The sequence below is a fragment of the Rhinopithecus roxellana genome, chromosome 18 (genome assembly GCF_007565055.1).
Source record: "Rhinopithecus roxellana isolate Shanxi Qingling chromosome 18, ASM756505v1, whole genome shotgun sequence".
In the NCBI taxonomy this organism is placed as follows: domain Eukaryota; kingdom Metazoa; phylum Chordata; class Mammalia; order Primates; family Cercopithecidae; genus Rhinopithecus; species Rhinopithecus roxellana.
This window is the reverse complement of record NC_044566.1, coordinates 1,900,433-1,919,443: the sequence shown is the minus strand read 5'-3', so window position 1 is coordinate 1,919,443 and position 19,011 is coordinate 1,900,433. Positions and strand designations below refer to the sequence as shown.

The 19,011-nt window shown below is 36.9% G+C and overlaps 1 protein-coding gene across 2 annotated transcripts in view; it reads right to left on the bottom strand.

The window, feature by feature from the left end:
• MYO16 (myosin XVI) overlaps nucleotides 1-19,011 on the bottom strand; it is a 609,548-nt gene that overhangs the window by 229,089 nt on the left and 361,448 nt on the right. For both annotated transcript variants that reach the window (XM_010384748.2, XM_010384747.2), the window contains exon 20: nucleotides 17,064-17,205. In XM_010384748.2, the coding sequence (XP_010383050.1) occupies nucleotides 17,064-17,205 (142 nt within the window). The remainder of the gene's footprint in view (nucleotides 1-17,063; nucleotides 17,206-19,011) is intronic.

Sequence of the window (19,011 nt, the reverse complement as noted above, 5' to 3'; positions counted from 1 at the left end):
TATTGAGCACCTTGATTGGGAAAGCACTGTGCTGCATTCTGGAGATCCAGATAGAAAGGAATAAAGGATAGCCTCGCCTGTGGAGACACGTCCATATTCACATAGATTTAACTCTCGTAATAATTTCATTTGAAATAAAGAAATTACCTATATTTTAAAGAGTTGTTTACAAAACATTTAAGCTTTAAAACTAATCTTTTTTCTGTTTGATGGTCATCAATGTGGGAGGCATTTTTGCAAAAACTCAGGCTTTTAAGTCTCGCATACCACGGTTCATATCCCAAGCCCACCATTTCCTGGCTGCGTGACTTGGGCCATTTACTTAACCTCTCTGAGTTCCAGTTTCTTTATCTGGAAAAGGGAGACAAGAATGCCAACCTCATAGCTAATGCCAATGTAAACTGTAATATCAGCAGCTCCAAGCCTGTCTCATTTACAGATAATATTCAAAAATAATAACCACAATAATCATACCTTCACAACTTCTCACACCTGCACACATAAAGACGGCAGGCTTGGAAAATGTATTTTCCACTAGACAGTATGTGAAGAGAGAATAGTTCAAAGTTTGAGACGGACAAAAACTGAAAATGTCCTTTAGTTGCAAAGCACATCCTCCTTAATTAGAAAATTACACTCGAAAAAGGCAAACGATATTTAACTAGTGGTAGTGACATTTCCTTCCCGGTGTTTTTTTCGGGGACAGACAGGGTCACAGAGAGCCAAAAAGGGACATTCTGCTCTCCTTTCTGTACGGCACTGCAGTGTTATTTATTCTGGCAGAACTGCCACTATGCTCAAATGACAGGCACAGAGAGCATAATAAACAAAGATTCGGCTAACTCTATTGAGCAGGACAGTTATCAGGGGTTGAAAAGAGGCCAAATGCATTTCCCCAGTTAGAAATGAAACGAGAGAGCAGGAATAGCTAACAGTGCAATGAATTTTTTCCTTTATAGAAAATATACAAGCTTTAGCCTCTGCACTCTTGGCTCAAGAAAGAGCTAACAAAACAAAATGCTAAAAGGATTTTATTGGCCTTTTAAATCATTGTATTTCATATACATTTTGTTATTAAAACTATGTGGCTCTCAATATTTGTAAATAACCTATTAGTCATTAACAGAAAGAAAAAAAAACTGTTTAATATTAAAAATGACATATTCTCCTTGATCTGATAAATCTATTTTCCTCTCCATCTCCTGAAAACATGTACTTAACACAAAATACATAGTTCTTTATTGGGTCAATAAGCTGCACTATTCTTGAAGCAATTTATCATAGATATCATGATTAATATTTAAATTTAACCACTATTTTGTCCACAGCATACTTTTCTAAAAATAATGAGTGATAAATTTTTAACCATTATGTTGCACTTATTATCTGATAATTTAAAATTATTTTTAAGTATTATAATCTGTATGATACTTTGGTAAAACCCCAATACTTTTCTATTCCTCTAGATTCTTCTATTTGAAAATAAAAATGGTCTCACAAAGTAATGCAAAAACAAATGCACAATTGCAGAGAAAAGGTTTTTAGCTCTTTAGGAAATCATTATACATATGGGTATTTTGGTAAGGAAATGGAGCAGAAGGGGGATTATTTAGAAAGCAGGTTTGTCTCAGATATTTGCTAAATTGTATAGTTTGGGTTGTCATGGTAATAAGCAACGTGATTTAAATAAGTCTACACAGAAATAGAAGCCACTCATACTATATTCATAAGAATCAAAGAAATCTCATTATTTAATGGTAAAAAAAAAAAAATACATATCCCCAGTTTGGACGAAGAAGGGAAAAACATGGTGTGTTAAAGTTATTTTTCTGACAAACTGATCGTTATTTTATCTCTGAAGGAACATAAAGACAAAATATTTAGAACTAAACAACAAAGGCAGCACTACAGATAAAACTTCTGGGATACACTAAGAGGTATTTAGGAGATGATACTTTATAGACTCAGGGTAAAAAAAAAAAATCATTGGAAACTATGAAATAAATATTCAGCTCATGAATATAGGAAAGAAAATGACCCAAAAAGTCAAAATTTAAAGAAAGGAAAAAGAATGATATAATAAATATCATTAATATTTATTTAAAATAATATTTTAAATAAATAATATTATTTAATTTAATTATTTAAAATAAAAATTATTTAAAATAATAAAACTACAGAAAATATATTTTTGAAACTTCAGAAATTAATTAAACAAAATAACATAAAAGTGAAAATGACAACAAAACAAAAATATGATTCTTGAAAATAATTCGTAGAGGCAGATTCTTGAGCAAGAATTATCAATGATGTTGGGGACAATGCATAATCAAACAGTATCAGGAATGTAAATGTCAAACTACAGTTGAAATAGAGATTAAAAGATTACTAAACAAAGCTAGTTATGATTTAGCTAGTGAATAAAAGTATCAAAGCAGACAAAATTCCAGAAAATACATGTGACTCAAAAAAGAAAGAAAATAATCTGAAACTATAATATACATTGTAAAATAATCAGTACCCAAAAGACAACTCTCCTTTCAAATGCTCAAAAGATTTTAGGGAGATTTCACCAGACATTAAAGGAGTATATGATCTTCATTCAGTACAAACTGTTTTAGAGAGAAAAAACAGAGAGAGAAAGAAAAGAGAAAGCTAACTAACCTACTTTTTAATGTACATTTGATAGCAAAAGATGGCATAAAAAGAAAAACAAAAGAATCTCATCTCACGAATGAAAATAAATGCAAACATAAATAAAGACTAGAAAGTAGAATCTAGTATATCATAAGCAAACAGGGTTTGCAGTATAAATGAAGAATGATTCAATGTCAAAAAATAAACATCAATGCAATTTATAACATGAACAAAGAAAAGAAGGAAATTGCTATGATCTTCCTAATAAATAAATAAAACCATTAGAAAATATTTGTATCCATCCATGATTGAAAACACTAGGCAGAGGTTATTTACAAATGTAGTACTTAATGGCAAATATTCAGTTGCCATTATTTTGGAAACTAAACAATAAGATCCATTATCATCACAAATTTTCCACAAGTATTGGCAGTGCTAGCCAATGTGATAAAATAAGAAGAGGTAAGATACATGAAGAAAAAAAGGTAATTATGATCATTTACATAAGAAAGTAGTAAGCCATTTCACAGGAAATTTATTACAACTAATAAGAAAAGTCGGCAGGATTTCTACATATATGATCAACATAAGAAACTCAAGGTTCAGTATTCCAATAAATTAATACATAATAGAATAGAACTCATTATAGCCACACACACAAAAAATTCATAGAAAAAGAAATAAAATAAAGGTGTGCATAAAATTGACAGAAAAAAATCAAATATTATTTAAGGAATACAATAATAAATGTTGAAATATATTTGTGGAAGAAAAAAATCAATAGCCTAAATAGTGTAATTTTTCCCATATTAATCTATAAATTAATTTCTAGTCAACATCCCAGAAGAATTATTTTATGGATAGAGTCAAACTGATTATAAAATTAATATGTGAAAATAAAGACCCCAAAATAACCAAAACACATAAGAAAAATAGAACTTACAAGAAGTAATTAAGGCAATATATCATTGATATGGTTTTAGTAAAATAGATTAAAAATCTAGAGAGGGGTAAAGAAACATTGCTAATAAACAGGGAAGGGATCATCGAATACTTAACTAAAAATAAAAACTTTATCAACTCCTTACATACACAATAATTTTCTTGCTGTGCTGAAAATCTAAAGGTTTTTTAAAAAAAATGTAAGATGACCTTGTGGTAGGAACAGAATGTCTACGATAAGGCCTAAAGCTGGAGCATGGTATATGATTGCATAAAGCCCAGTGAACATCCGTGGGCATGCGCCAGGGTGCAGGGCACAACTTGCTTTGCCAGAAGATGTCGACTTCGCTTGCAATCAAGAAAATGCAAATAATCGCTCTCCTTGCAATTCTGCCACTAAATATACACCTCGGGGAAAATTCTAAACATATATCTCAAGAGACAAGTATGAGGATACAGCACTGCTTGCAACTGAGAAAAAAATGAAAAGAGACTTCAGTATCCATCAACAGTGAAATAGATGAGTACACTGAGATTTCTTCATCCACAGGTAGTGCAGCAGTTAAAAAGAATAAACTAGGTCTCGAGGTATCAATATAGTTAAATTCCAAAAACAATATAAAGTTAGTAAAGGATGTACAGAATAAAATATACTGCAGGATAGCATTTCTGTAATTCTTAATTACTCACAATATTTTATATTTGTTATGAAAATACAATGGCTAGAGAAAATAAAATGTGGAAGATCACATGTATTTGATAATATTGTTGTCTCTGGGGAGGGAAAGAGAAAAATGTATCATATAGGAAAACAAAAGGGACCTTGGCTTTTAGTGGTACTCATCTACGTCTTTTATGATAACAAAAATCTGAGGCAAAAGTTGAAAAATGTTAATAGTATTAATTCAAGTTAGTAGGTAAATGGGTGGCTTGCCTGGATTCCTTTTGTACTCTGCTTGACTACTGAACTTTTCCCAAAAAGATAACATAATAAAAGAGGCTTTTACGCATGAAATAGACAAAGAAAAGTCTGGAAAAGTCTATTTTTATTTTCTCACAAATGCACAGGAAGTGTTATTTTGTAATGCATTTGAAAATTATAAACATAAATTCATTTATTATGAATTAAGTACTTTCATTATAACTGATAAAGTAATGAATAAAATATATTTTCTACCAACATTCAATTACTAATAAATGGATTGTCTAGATTTTTGGGATTCTTATCTTTCTTACACATATCCTTTTGATTTGTAATTATCACCAATGAGTTTGAATCTTGATAATCATTTCAGTAAAATGATTGATATAAGGGAAAAAGTAGAAACATACATAAAAACACATTTGGTTTTAATCAGATTCATTTATCTGTGTTCAATCCTCACTTCAGAAGCAAGTTTCAATTTTTTCCCAGTTTTTGTCCTGTTAAATGAGATTATATCTCCTGTCCTTTTCCAAAAGTTTAATAGCAATTGATAAAATATAGATCACATCAGAGAGAAAGACAGAGAGATAAAACTTCACTTATGAGGTGTTAAATATGTCATATGGTCAGATGTTTTCCTGGGAACATTAATTTCCAATATTATTATCAAAAAGTGAAAATATGTAATTTCTGGAAGTTTTCTTATTACTCTGCAGTTTCTAGACGTTTTCTTATTACTCTGCTTTTCTACCATCTAGTCCACCATTTAGATTAAGTTTTTTAATTTATTTCATGCTCAGAACACTGAGAAACATTGCATATTCTCTCTCACCATGATTCCTGGAATGTTAAGGGCAAATTGTATGTGGGTTGATAAAAAATACTTACTTTTAATGTGTCTCTGCTTTATAATGAATAGCCTCTGATCCCACCTCACTCCATACTACTAACAATTACTACAGATTATCTAGTTAATGACATGGATAGTCCCAAAGGGTGGAAAACACTTAAATGTGAAGTCAGGTGATGCTTATTATACAAGTTCCATTTCACATGGAGGGTGGAAGGCATATACATTCTAAAAAATCATGTTGCTTATTTTCATTAAAATATTTCCCAACCACCTGCCTCAAAAAGGAGGGTGCACTCTCAAAAAGGAGGGTGCACTTAGGCTTCTGGTAGAGGGAATAATGGCAAGCCTTCATCTAAAAAAAAGGAGACGTGTCTATAAGGAAGCATGGCTGGGGAAATGAGGTGTTTATGCCCTTGTGAGATTTTCCAAAATGGAAAATTCCCTCATCATACCTGAGATGCTCCCGACAGCTGCCTCCCTTGAAAGAGATTAATTTTCAAAGTTTTAACTCAAAGATTTAACTTGCCCAGTTGACCTCAATTACTTGCAAAATACTATTTATGCTTTGTAAGAACAATTAAGTGCTCGTATGGCTACATTCCAGTCCTTTTAAAAAGTCATAAATTTCACCTGTTGTTTTTTTTTTTTTTAATAAAAAACCTCTTTGTTGAAAAATTTGAGAATAAAATAATCACAAGCATTTACCCATAGAGCCCCAGGCATACACACGCCTGACTAGATTTGGGGGCCTATGCATCCAGCAAAACATGAGAAAATGGTGAACCCCTGAAGACTATAACAGTGGCCTTTTTAATAAAAAAAAAAAAATAGTATCCCGAAGCTTAAAGCATATTGATATATCTCCAACTGCTATTGTACTTAGCAAGCATACCAAGGATTCTACAGTAAAGATGGGTAATTTTTCTGCAGAAGTAATGGCAACCCACCCTGCATAAAAAGCAAATAAATAAATGCATGAATAAACCTATGAGATGAAATTTGAAAACAGTCATGAGATGCTAGGTAGTCTTCATAAGTGATCTATACAAATAGTATAGATGTAAACTGTAATCCAAAAAGTATTTTAATAGCTTGCTTACAGTGCAGCTGAAAGATGTTCCTTGCTTAGCTCCATCTTCAGGCTCAGAGAACATTTTATAAACAAAGCTCTGGTTTACTGTCCCTAATGACCAAGATCCTTGAGAAATACTCTCTTAGAGCTGAAAATCGAATCCACTAAAAATAATCTTACAAAATAGGCTTAACATGCTTAGTGTCATTTTACTGTTTTAAAAATTATGTTATCCATCTATTAGGAGGTATCTCAGAATGTATTTTTAAAATCACAAATTTTACCTAAAAGATAAAAATAGAATTCTTCAATTTACAAAAACACAACAACAAGATCATTATACAAAAGATTTAACCTTAAAAATCCTCAAGAACTATAAGGAGACTCTGAACAACATTGAGGATATTAATCCAGAATGTATTAATTTTCTAATCAATAAACTAAGAAATTATTATAACCCAATTATATGGTTTTCCGGGGGAGGAGGAACAATGAATTCCCAGAAGTTATGTGGAAACCTGTATTTATGTGTGTGTGCGTGTTTGTGTGTGTGTGTTTATGGCATTCGCTGAATTCCCACATTAGACTTTGACCTAGAAGAGGCTGAGATACACTATAAAGTTTCATAAGTATATTAAGTGCTATCAGAGACATATGAAATCATAGAAAACTCTATCACTTAATGTGATCAGCAAGAAATATTCTCTTATATTTGAAATCCTTGGATACCCAAAAAGCACATTAAGATACACCTATACGTATTAAAAACCAATAGTATACAAACTGAATTCTTAGTAGAACAAAACCAAAGTGTAGAATTAGGAAATGAGAACATAAGCCAATTTAACTTAATCCACTTAAACCAATTAATTCACCTCACTTTCACAGCATCAAGGTGAAGATCAGCCTTTTCTGTCATTCGGTTAGACAGTCTTCAGACCAAACATGGATTATCCAAAATGCCACTGGGAGGGTTTTTTTTTTTTTTTTTTTTTAAACCAGCCAGCAGAATCCTTCAAAGCTATAATTATGTTTTCTCTATATGGAATATTTTTCCCTCTAATTAAGTAAAGATAACAAGTCTCACCTAATGAAGAAGTACAATTTTTCTGAAGAATATTAAATTGCTTGTTACAATCTTATTAGTGCAGATTCTCTATGTTCATTTAGACACTAACATTCTCTTAAGTGTTGTCAGATGCCAGGGATGAATGTACTCACCTAATACACTGATATCACCTTCAATTTACATCATACTGGATGTGTTCTTTTTTCTCTTTTCTGAGAGGAGTCATCAGTTTTGAGACCCTGGGAAGCTGTGATTCACAGTCAATATTGCCACCTTCTACAGATCACCTCAGTCAGACTTGGGGACACGGGGGCAATGTTGTGAATGTGCTGATGCAAATCTGGATCTCTAGGAAATCCCACATTGACTTAAAGATCATTTCCCTTATTATCAAAATATGTGAATTTAGAGATGTGGTAAGATGCAAAAATTATCCTGCTGATGATTTCAGGAATTGAATCATTGGATTAACATGTGAATTAAACAAGTGATAACCTTAAAAGAAAATGACTTCCATTTCTCTTTGAAACATTTTCTCTTTTTCATTGGTATAGAATCTGTTCAATACTTCCTTCTATTATTTAAACCCATAATACAATTATACTGGGTAGCAAAGCGAAGGTTTAATAGTTTGAGAAATTTCACAAGTGATATATTTTCAAAAGCCTTCATTTTTTTCCTCCAGAATCAATTTCACCTTGTGAAACAAAAAATCTAAGTCTCCAGTGACTGGAATGGGAACCCCTTGCTTCTTGGTGAAAGACATGGCCACTTTTATACTTACATCCTTGAGCCTTCATTCCTGTTTCATTCTCCCACCTGCTCCCAGACACTCCATGGGATCCCCATCTCTACAGAGCACCTGTCCCCTGTTCCCAGTATCTCCCCCACCTCAGCATGCCAGTTCCTTAGTTCAGGCACTGCGTGAGCCCCTGTCCACTGGCAGGACCTTGTGTTGTTCCAAATCCTATTTTTCTTAAAAAAATGAAAATAAAAATAAAATACACACACACACACACACACACACACACACACACACACACACATATACCATTTAGGAAATATCACTGTTTCTAATCCATGTGGATCTTATTTTTGCAATACTAAAAAACCACAAACCACTCTTGACCCTAGACAGGCATGTTACAAACATGTCAGACCTGTGACCTAAGAGAAAGAGTGGCAGTTGAGCAATGCAAATCCATGATCCTTGCTTACCACAAGGCAAACCCGAGCAAAACACTAAAAAACACCACTCCTATCTCTAACAGTGTTCTATGAATCCTGATATTTCCATTTCCAAAGAACAAAATATCTCCTTTATCTGCTACTCTGTGTAACAAAAAGATCACGAGTGAAATGTAAAAGGAAAACCGGGATATATCTTGGGCGTCCACCACGTGAGTCATCTGCATTGTTCTCAACAACTCTCCCCTTCTCCATAAATAAGCTAATATAAACTAAGATGCTTTCTTACCAGCCACAGCCATCACTACACACACACACACACACACACACACACACAGGTAAAATACACACACACACACACATATACACACACACATACATATATGTATGTATATATTTTGAGACAGGGTCTCAATCTGTCATCCAGGCTGGAGTGCAGGGATGCAATCAAGACTCACTGCAGCCTCACTATCTTGGGCTGAAGCAATTCTCCCACCTCAGTCTCCCAAGTAGCTGGGACCACAGGTGTGTGCCACCACACCTGGCTAACTTTTTGTAATTTTGGGGGGAGTGGGGTAGAGATGGGGTTTCACTATGTTGCCTAGCATGGTCTCAAACGCCTAAGTGATCCACCCACCTCAGCCTTCCAAAACGCTGGGAGTACAGGCCTGAGCCACCACGCCTAGCCCCATCACTATTGTCATTACAACAACCATTCCTGTTGTGTCAGATACTCTGATAACAACTTAATATGCACCACCTCATTTAACCTTCAAATAACCCTGAAAAATAAACAAGTTCTTGCAACCTGTGTGTCAAAGAAACAGGCCTGGATAACCAAATAACTAATTCATGAGAAATGAATGCAATTAATCGTAATGTTTTTAAATGTTTATGTTTAGGTCAACTAAAATACTATAAGAATGTAATACAAGAATTCATAAGAAACCAAAGGCTCAGTGAAACAAATGATCTCCATATATATGTTAGAAGCTCAACACACACCATTTTATTCAGAACTTATGTTGAAATAAGTCATAGGTTTTGATGTTTGAAGACATTTGGAGAACTCTCCAAAGTTTCTACAACCCTGTACTTGCCCAGACTTCTATTTGTTTGTAAAACCCCGAAGAAGGATTCGAATGAGGAAAAACAATAATTTTAAATTTAACATTGTGAATTCAACCTTGGGGATATAAGTGCTGCACTATAAAACAGGCCGAATTTTAGACATTGCAAAAATGATTGATCTTTTTTTAAAACGGTTATTTTTCATTATACTTTAGTAGCTCCGATCATGTATCTCATTTCAGAATCCTATGGATGATATCCTTTATAAAAATTAAATACTCTTTAGATCATGGTCTTTGTTTATAGAAAACGAGCAACTGGAGTGTGTTCAACTCCTCAAGGCACTTTCCCATTCTCTAGCCTCTCTCTACCTTCAACCCCAAGAATTCCTGTCTAAGAGGCACACTTGGGAAAGTGTGGGGCCTCAACCTGTTAGCCAGGTGAACCTGAGTCTAAAGGGCTGCCATGAGTCTAAAGGGGGTGGGAGCAACCAGTACACACATAGATGCTGTTGCGGGAAGTCAGGGAGCCCGAACGGAGGAACAGGCTGAAGCCATGGCAGAAGAACATAAATTGTGAAGATTTCATGGACATTTATCCCCTGCCCCAATCAATATTCTTATGATTTCCTATGCCTGTCTTTACTTTAATCTCTTAATCCCATCATCTTCGTAAGCTGAGGGTGAATGTTGCCTCAGGACCCTGTGATGATTGCGTTAACTGCACAAATTGTTTGTAGGGCACATGTGTTTGAACAACATGAAATCTGGGCACCTTATGAACAGGATAACAGCGATGTTCAGGGAACAAGGGAGATAACCTTAAAGTCTGGCTGCCTGTAGGCCGGAAAGGACAGAGCCATATTTCTCTTATTACCGAAAACGGGTAAGAGAAGTATCGCTGAATTCTTTCCCCAGTAAGGAATATTAATAATTAACAGCCCTGGGAAAAGAATGCATTCCCAAAGGAGGCCTCTGAAATGGCCGCTCTGGGAGTGTCTGCCTTATGTAGATGTAGATAGGGATAAAACATGCCCTAGTCTCCTGCAGTGCCCCCAGGCTTGCCAGGATTAGGAAATTCCAGCCTGGCAAATTCTAGTCAGACCGGTTCTCTGCTCTTGAACCTTGTTTATCAATGACAATGTGTGCACAGCTGGACACGGAAGTTCATTAGTGATTCTCATTTCGCCCTGACCTTGTGATCTCGCCCTGACCTCCTGCCTTGTGATCTTTTGTTGCCCTTGAAGCATGTGATCTCTGTGACCCACATCCTATCCGTACACTCCCTCCCTTTTGAAAACTGCGAATAAAAACTTGCTGGTTTTACAGCTCAGGGGGCATCACGGAACCTGCTGACGTGTGATGTCTCCCCTGGACACCCAGCTTTAAAATTTTTCTCTTTTGTACTCTTTCCCTTTATTTCTCAAACCAGACGACACTTAGGGAAAATAGAAAAGGACCCACATGAATATCAGGGGCGGGTTCCCCCAAAAGATGCATTTTGCACATCTTCAGGATCACAGGGAAAGGAATCCTAGTGAAGAAAATTTATGAGGATTTGAAGAGAAAGGGTCAGTGATAGCCATCTTGGTGGCCAGGAAAGCCTTAAGATGTCAATCAGCAAACCAACAAATCCTTCACCTCCTTGTTCCTGTCCCCATTTTACCCTGACACTGGGGTGCAGCAGCCCACCTCACACCCTTCCCAGGAGGCTGACAGCTGCCCCTAGAAGCCTCACCTGTGGGAGACGGAGGGGAACTCTCACCTTTGAACATACTTAATTTCTGCTCCAATGCTGGCTATTTCGGGATTAAAGGGTCCATAGAACTGTGATTTATTTAAAATTGACCAGAAAAATCTTGGGACCTGATTAAATTTTATATCAGAGTCAGAAAAATATTACACCCATTGAATAAATGTTAAAGGGAGGTGGGACATAAGAAAATACATTTTCATTATACCACAAGTCATGCTTTTTAAAGAGTGTTACACCAAAACAAGTGAGAATAGTTTCATATAATGTTTAATTTGGTTACCCTGAAACATGTATAAGGCAACTCAGTTTGAAACGTTGTGAACAATTCTACACATTTCTGGCAGCCACCATAATATTATCCATAACGCTGCCCTTTCAGATCAACAGTAATTTCAGTATGTTTCCCCAGCTATCTGGTTCAAAGGTTTGCAATTTTCTTAAGCAAAAGAATGGCAAATACTTAATGGAAGCCTTTCAATATTACATTAGAAACAGCCAGCTAATATCACAAAACGGAAAAGGGTTTCTTCAGTAATGAGGCAAAATAGACCATGAAAGAGTAGAAGTGTTAAGAAAATTCTACGCCAAATCCTCTCTGTCTCACAAGGTATGTTCTTAAGATGATGCTCCAAATCACAGTGGTGAAACCCTGGGTAGAAACCTATTCAGAGGTATAGAAAAAAAAAATCTTTAACAATCCACAGTTCTCAATGTGATTGCTGTAACTGGGCAGAGAGGTGATTGAGCTCATTTGGGAAGCCATACGATGCTGCTATTTGCTGCTCAAATGTGCTAACACGGTAGAAGGAACCCTGGCAACCTCACAATTCCTAAAAAGAAGGAGCAGAGCAGAGCTTTGGTCTGAGTGGAATTCATGAAACACCTGAGGGGAGGTGATGCCTCCTTGGGGAGAATGGCTGTTATCTGTGGGAAGAGAGGGCCACAAGCCTTTGGATCCACTGGGGGAAAAGTGGACAGTGAGGACAAGGGAATGGAAGATCCATGGCAGCCCTGTCCATCGGTGGTGCCAATTTTCTACATGTGAAATTATGGGAATCTACGTACAGGTTCTCCAAATGGTTTAAACAAGGACTTTGTTAATACCTTCGGTGGTCATTGGGTATCAGCTGACAATTCACAGAGGTGTGGAGGACAAACAATTCTAGAAAAGTCAAAACAAACTTAACAATTTTATTAATTTTCCTTTAGAAATAATTTGATGTAATTTAAGATTATATTTTCATTGCTAAATATGATCAATTTAATGTGAACTGATGGCAAGTTATGAATAAACTACACGGGTCTTCCATATGCCTAGTGGCCAGACAAGCTCCGGTCTATGCTCTCGAAAACACTAGAGAACAACAACAACAAAAGACTCAACTCACTCAAACTGGGAGTCTCGAAGCCTACACACCTTTGTGCATTAGAGTGTCCCTCAATCTTTCAAGTTTATGGACTCACATGTGCTAGGTAGAGATGCTTATTCATAGTCTTGAGGTTTTCTTACAGGAAAAGGAAGCCCCTTTAGCTGTAAGTGTCTTGGCTTCTGGAAGACCGACTTATTCCCTTCGAGTCTAGGACGAGGCCTGGACAAGGAGAGCTCAGGGCAGGCTTCCTGCACTCGCAGGGAGCACGTCATGGCCTCTGCTCCTCCAAATTCTAAGAGGGCACTGGCCACTTCAGGGCTTACTGGAACTGGTAGGTAAGTCAATCTGAGTCTAGGGCACAGCAGGCAGACACAACTGGTTCACTGTATAAACGGCATCTTCTCATGTCTGCTGTGTCACTCCTCAAATTGCTATTCTGACTCCCAAATGTCTTACTCCACTGTCTGTTTTTTTTTTTTTTTTTTTTTTTTTTGAGATGGAGTTTTGCTCTTGTTGCCCAGGTGGGAGTGCAGTGGCATTATCTCGGCTCACTGCAACCTCCACCTCCCAGGTTCAAGTGATTCTCCTGCCTCAGCCTACCGAGTAGCTGGGACTACAGGGATGCACCACCACGCCTGGCTAATTTTTTATATTTTTGTATTTTTAGTAGAGACGGGGTTTCGCCATGTTGGTCAGCCTGGTCTTGAACTCCCGACCTCAGGTGATCCAGCCCCATTGGCCTCCCAAACTGCTGGGATTACAGGCATGAGCCACCGTGCCTGGCCTCTTACTACATTGTCTTATTCCTCAATCAATTAAGAATCAGAGATGAAAATGGGTGCTATTAAGTAACCCCCCTGCCCCCATCTAAAGACCATGATAGCACGGAGCAAAGTTGAGCACATGAGTGTCTGATGCAGCAAGAGTGTACGAGAGGCAAAGACACGGTGAGGAGAGCACAGGTACTGCTGTAAGAGGCTGATGCTCTGTCTGTGTGCGGGAGATCAAGGTGGAGTGGATTGGAAACTGTGTTTGCATTACTGGAGACTGTAATCATGAATTTTGTAATAATGACATTGGCATACACGTTTAAATGATATGCAATATCCTTTATTTTAGAGGTCATAAAATTATAGTTTAGAAAAAGAAATGCCTCAGAAAATGATGAAAATAGTAAGCCTTTGGTTTTTACACGAGTTTCTCCAGAGGAAGAGCATTGGAAGGAGAGGTGAGGAAGCAGACTGTGGTCACAACTGTGAGCTGTGCTTCACATTTTCCTAGAGTCACCGTTTTACAATAAAACGTGTTGTTTTTAGCTATTCAACAACATTTCTTCTCAAGGTAATTTATATGTACACGCTTGGTGAACAACAAAGTTTTAAGAAAATATAGGGCACTATATTATTGCTATTTTTTATTACTGTTATTATTCTTTTACCTGTTTGGACCAAATTATTTTCAGCTAAGCCTAATAAATAAAACTTCAATGTGTTTCAATATTTAAAGTACCACTAAGTGTGGCCCTCAGTGGTCCCCAGACCGCAGGGTCCGGGCCAAGCACTGCACAGCAGCCAGGCTCGCAGAGGCTAACACCGCAGTAGGCAGCCACACGTCATTATAGACTGGATTCTGATTTGGCAAATATGGCAAACGCTTCTGCTCATTTTCGTTAATCCCATCAACCTCACCTTCAAGATACCCAGGGTTTTTGTTTAGAAGTGAAACCTATTTGGATCCAGGTAGTGAAAGTAGAATTATTTTAATATGCTATATGATTAATATTGCACCTGTTTGACTGTAATCCAAGAAATGAATCCATCCTGTAACAAATAGACATTCACCTGCTTCATTTTCACTCATTTTCCCTTTATAACTTGTTAGAGTAAATTGTAGTGATATGTATTCTCTCTTGACAAATTTACAAATATAAACATACACACACACACATATAGTCAGTATACATGTCTGTGTACTGTATGTATATAAACATGTATGTATGAAAAGTATGTCTATTCTATCACAAGGTGTATTTACTGTGTGTGTGTATATATAAATATAGTAATATACACATATATACTGTGAAAAATATGTCTATTCTATCACAATCAATGTGCTCTACAACTTCGACCGTAAGGATATTATTTATTTATATAATCTTTTTTGATATGATTATACTTCAAAAACATTGGGGATTGGTAAACAACAAGAGCCTATTCTAAGGTTATCTAACTTTTTGAGACTTTTCTGTGACTTAGGAAATGGGCCTATAAATCTGCAAAACCATAAGCTTTCCATGAATTCAAACGAATTAGAAATAATGCAAATATAACCTTTTCTTGCGTTATTTGGGGTTTTAAATTCAGGTTTGGGTGATTCACGGGAGAAACAGAGAAGAAAACATGGGAGTTATGACTCAAATGAGAATACTGTCTCTTAGAAGTCAAACTTCTAATATGTTGATTCACCTCTAATTTCCGACGAATCCCTGTCCTCATTCATATGCTTAGTAATAAATTTTAAAAGGTAAGACCATCCTTATAAATTTACACATCGCCACAGTGGCAACATTCCCATGAAAAGACAAATGATGTGCTTTCCACAGTTTAGGATTGTAGTTTTCTTCCGGGTGTGTGTTTGTAGCAAAAACTGTAGACCATTATATAAGTATTTCCAATTATATAAATTTAACACTCTGTAAAATGTAAATGTCAAATGAAAATTTTCTAGAAGTTTCTAGGCACAGCTGGACTTACATATTCATTTTTTCAGTGTCAACTGCAGCAGAGCTGTCAATAATTTTATACATAGCTAATTTGGTAGCCTTAGCATATTAGTACCATTCTGTGAATCATCTATACATTAACAAATTAATTGATAACAATAATAGCAAAATCAAGAGTCCTCGTCATACTAAATACTACAATATTTCTGCTGAAATATGGTTTATACCATAGCCACTCTCCAATCACAGACTACTGAATATGCTGATCAATGTTCAGTGAGATTTGAGATGTGTACATTTTAATAAGAATTTCAGCATCCTCTTGTCTTTGAAATCTTCTGAGGTATCTATATTTATTTAAGAACTTTCCTATTAATATATTAGTTCTAAGGTTTTCCAAGAAACCTCTAAAGGCATCAGTTTTCAGGAATTTAATTTAAATTTAAGAAGTCTATATAGATGACAAAGAAATTCTCAGGTTTCATTCCAAGACAAGTACGTGAAAACTTGTGAATGTGATTGGGCTCTCAACTGTCTGCTCAAGGTCACTACTAGTGACAAGAATAACAAGAAAGTTTTCCACTGATAATATGTAATGGAGATATATAATTTTTAGATGATGAAATAGCCCTGAAAAGCTAGTATTTAAGATGTTTAGGGGCCGGGCACGGTGGCTCATGCCTGTAATCCCAGCACTTTGGGAGGCCGAGGCGGGCGGATCACCTGAGGTCAGGACTTCAAGACCAGCCTGACCAACATGCAGAAACCCCGTCTCTACTAAATACACAAAATTAGCCGGGTGTGGTGGCACATGCCTGTATTCCCAGCTACTAGGGAGGCTGAGGCAGGCGAATCCCCTGAACCCAGGAGGCGGAGGTTGCAGTGAGCAGAGATCGCACCATTGCACTCCCGCCTGGGCAGCAAGAGTGAAACTTCGTCTCAAAAAAAAAAAAAAAATGATTAGGGATATAAAGCCAAAATGATTACCATAGAGACCCTCTGTCACATAATCCACAAAATAAGTGAAGAAATAAAACGAAGCATTACTGATCCAAAACACATCATGAAATTGGTTCCAAAGGAGGCATGAGCTACTCCACAAATTCCAGGGCCTTACCTGTTCTTAGAGTGTCCTCTTCCTGGATTTATAAAATTTTTATATTTATTGGTGCACAAAAGGCAACATCTACCCTCAGTCCATAAAGAATGCATTTGCATATCTATGCACAGGAGATTATTAATTCATCAGTGTAAATGGGAGGGTACCCCAGGGAGGGGGCTTCACTTCCTAAAGAATAATCAATAAAATCCTTCAAGTCAGATTACCTTGTTAAAATAAAATATATTAATGAAGTTCAACTTATGGGTCACCCTGTAATATGAAGCTGCTTTTGGAGTTGAGCCTTTAAGTTACTTACTACAGTAATAACAACAGAACTTAACATCAGTCAACTCCTACCTTCTCTGTTCATCTTGACTGAGGAGGCAAGAATTCATGGTATTCACCAGAAAGCTAAACAAACGACTGTACAGGGACTTGGCCAAGAGGTCTCGGAAAAACTCAGCAATCTGTATGGTATGACGTCGCATTATCATATCCCCTAAAACGGTAGAAAGAAAAGGAGGAGTGAGCACAAGGGTTCCCTCATTTAGAAGCCAACCAAAACTCCACATATCCTATTAATTCCCCACACATCCATACGATAAGTGATGTATAAAAATTATACTGATTCTAATAAATGAGAAGGTCTCTGTCAGTTATTACGCAAAACAAAAGTCATGTACATTGCAATCTTCTTTGTTAGAATTGTTGACCACAGCATTCCACCTTTATTGTAGGTTGTGTAATTTCACCTCAGTTAGGGAAACAGTTCTTCACAGGGTCCCTCCTGGCAAGGCTTTTGATAACAACTCGCTGGTTTGGATACTGAATCATCCTAAGGCATGTGGAAATGGGCTATCTGGAAAATCGGATATATTTTAAATATTTTCAAAGGCATGATCTCATTAACCAGAATGTGGGTCTGGAGTTTGGAAAGAAGATCGGGCCTTAGGTAGGAATTTCTACGTCATTCTCAGAGACACAGTGATTGAACTCTTGAGTGACAGGTCTGTGGAAGAGACTAGAACAGAGATGGGGCCAAGGGAAAAAGAGCAAGGGTGGTTTGGCATTGAGCCTATCCCATCTCTGCTGCAGGAAGGCTGAGTGTAAATGGGAGCCTAGAATTCATATTCTATGGCCTTGGCCAAACTTGCTGACCACTGCATCTCAGGCAAAGAAAGAGACAAGAAACAGGGTGGGGTCCACGTGCAATGCGGGTGGAAGCGTTTTCAGTCTGTTAGAAGCACAGGGGAGGAAGGATATCTACTGATACTGGCAGAAAATGTAGTCAGAGAGCTACAAGTTCAAGGTCATCGAGATGGAACAACACACGGCGAAGGGGCAGTGAAAGTGGGTGTGGCCATTTATGACACTGTGAAATTGACGTTCCTAGAGCCATGTGACTGAGGAGTGCAGATGGGTCACCCACAGGGTGGTGGTAGCAAGTGAGGGTGGTGTAAGCAGAGGAAATCATAGACACTAATGGGGACCTCAATGTTTCTCAAAAGAAGGTGCGAAGAACAATGTCTTCAAGATGCTTAGTGTGGCGGGAGGCAAGGGTGCCAGTGGGGCCTCCCAAGCCACCTAAAGTGACGGGCTGGTCTATCTTCGAAAGACTGTTGGCCTTATTCCTGAAATGCCTATTGCATTTCAGAAAGATTATTTCAGAAGTAGTGTGGAAGGAGGGCAAGTTGAGATAAGGCCAGATAAAAGAGGAATCAGGAGTGTCTTGCTGTAATGCAGGGAAAGAATGATAAATTCAGCAGTGCTGATGAAAATGAAGGGTAGGAAGTAGGAATGGGAGATATTCATGGCATCTGTCTGACCTATGAATGGAGGAGTTGGAAGAGAAAGAGCTATCAAGGATAACTTTTGGGCAACTGAGTGAACAATGGGAAGATTCATTAAGTTTGGGGATATTTTGAGAGTAGGAGTGAGGCAGGAATCATGACTCACCTACCTAAATACCTGCAAGTAGGCCCAAAAGGCCATAGAGGAAGAATAGCAGAGATTTAGAGACAAAAGGTTAGAGGAATGGTGAGTTCTCACAATCACAACAAAGAGGAAAATCAGAAGGCCATCATTTAGAGTGAGTACTTGAAGATCATGTGGGAAAGCCACTCTCTTGGTTCACTGAGTAGAGATGCATGTAGTATAGACATTAAGCATGTCGTCTGGGAGTCAGACAGCGCTAGATTATAATTCCAGACATGTCACTTACTAGCGATTTGAGGTTCAAAGTTATTTAACTTACTTGCATTTTAGTTTTCCCCTCCGTTAAAATGGAAATAGTAATGCCCACATC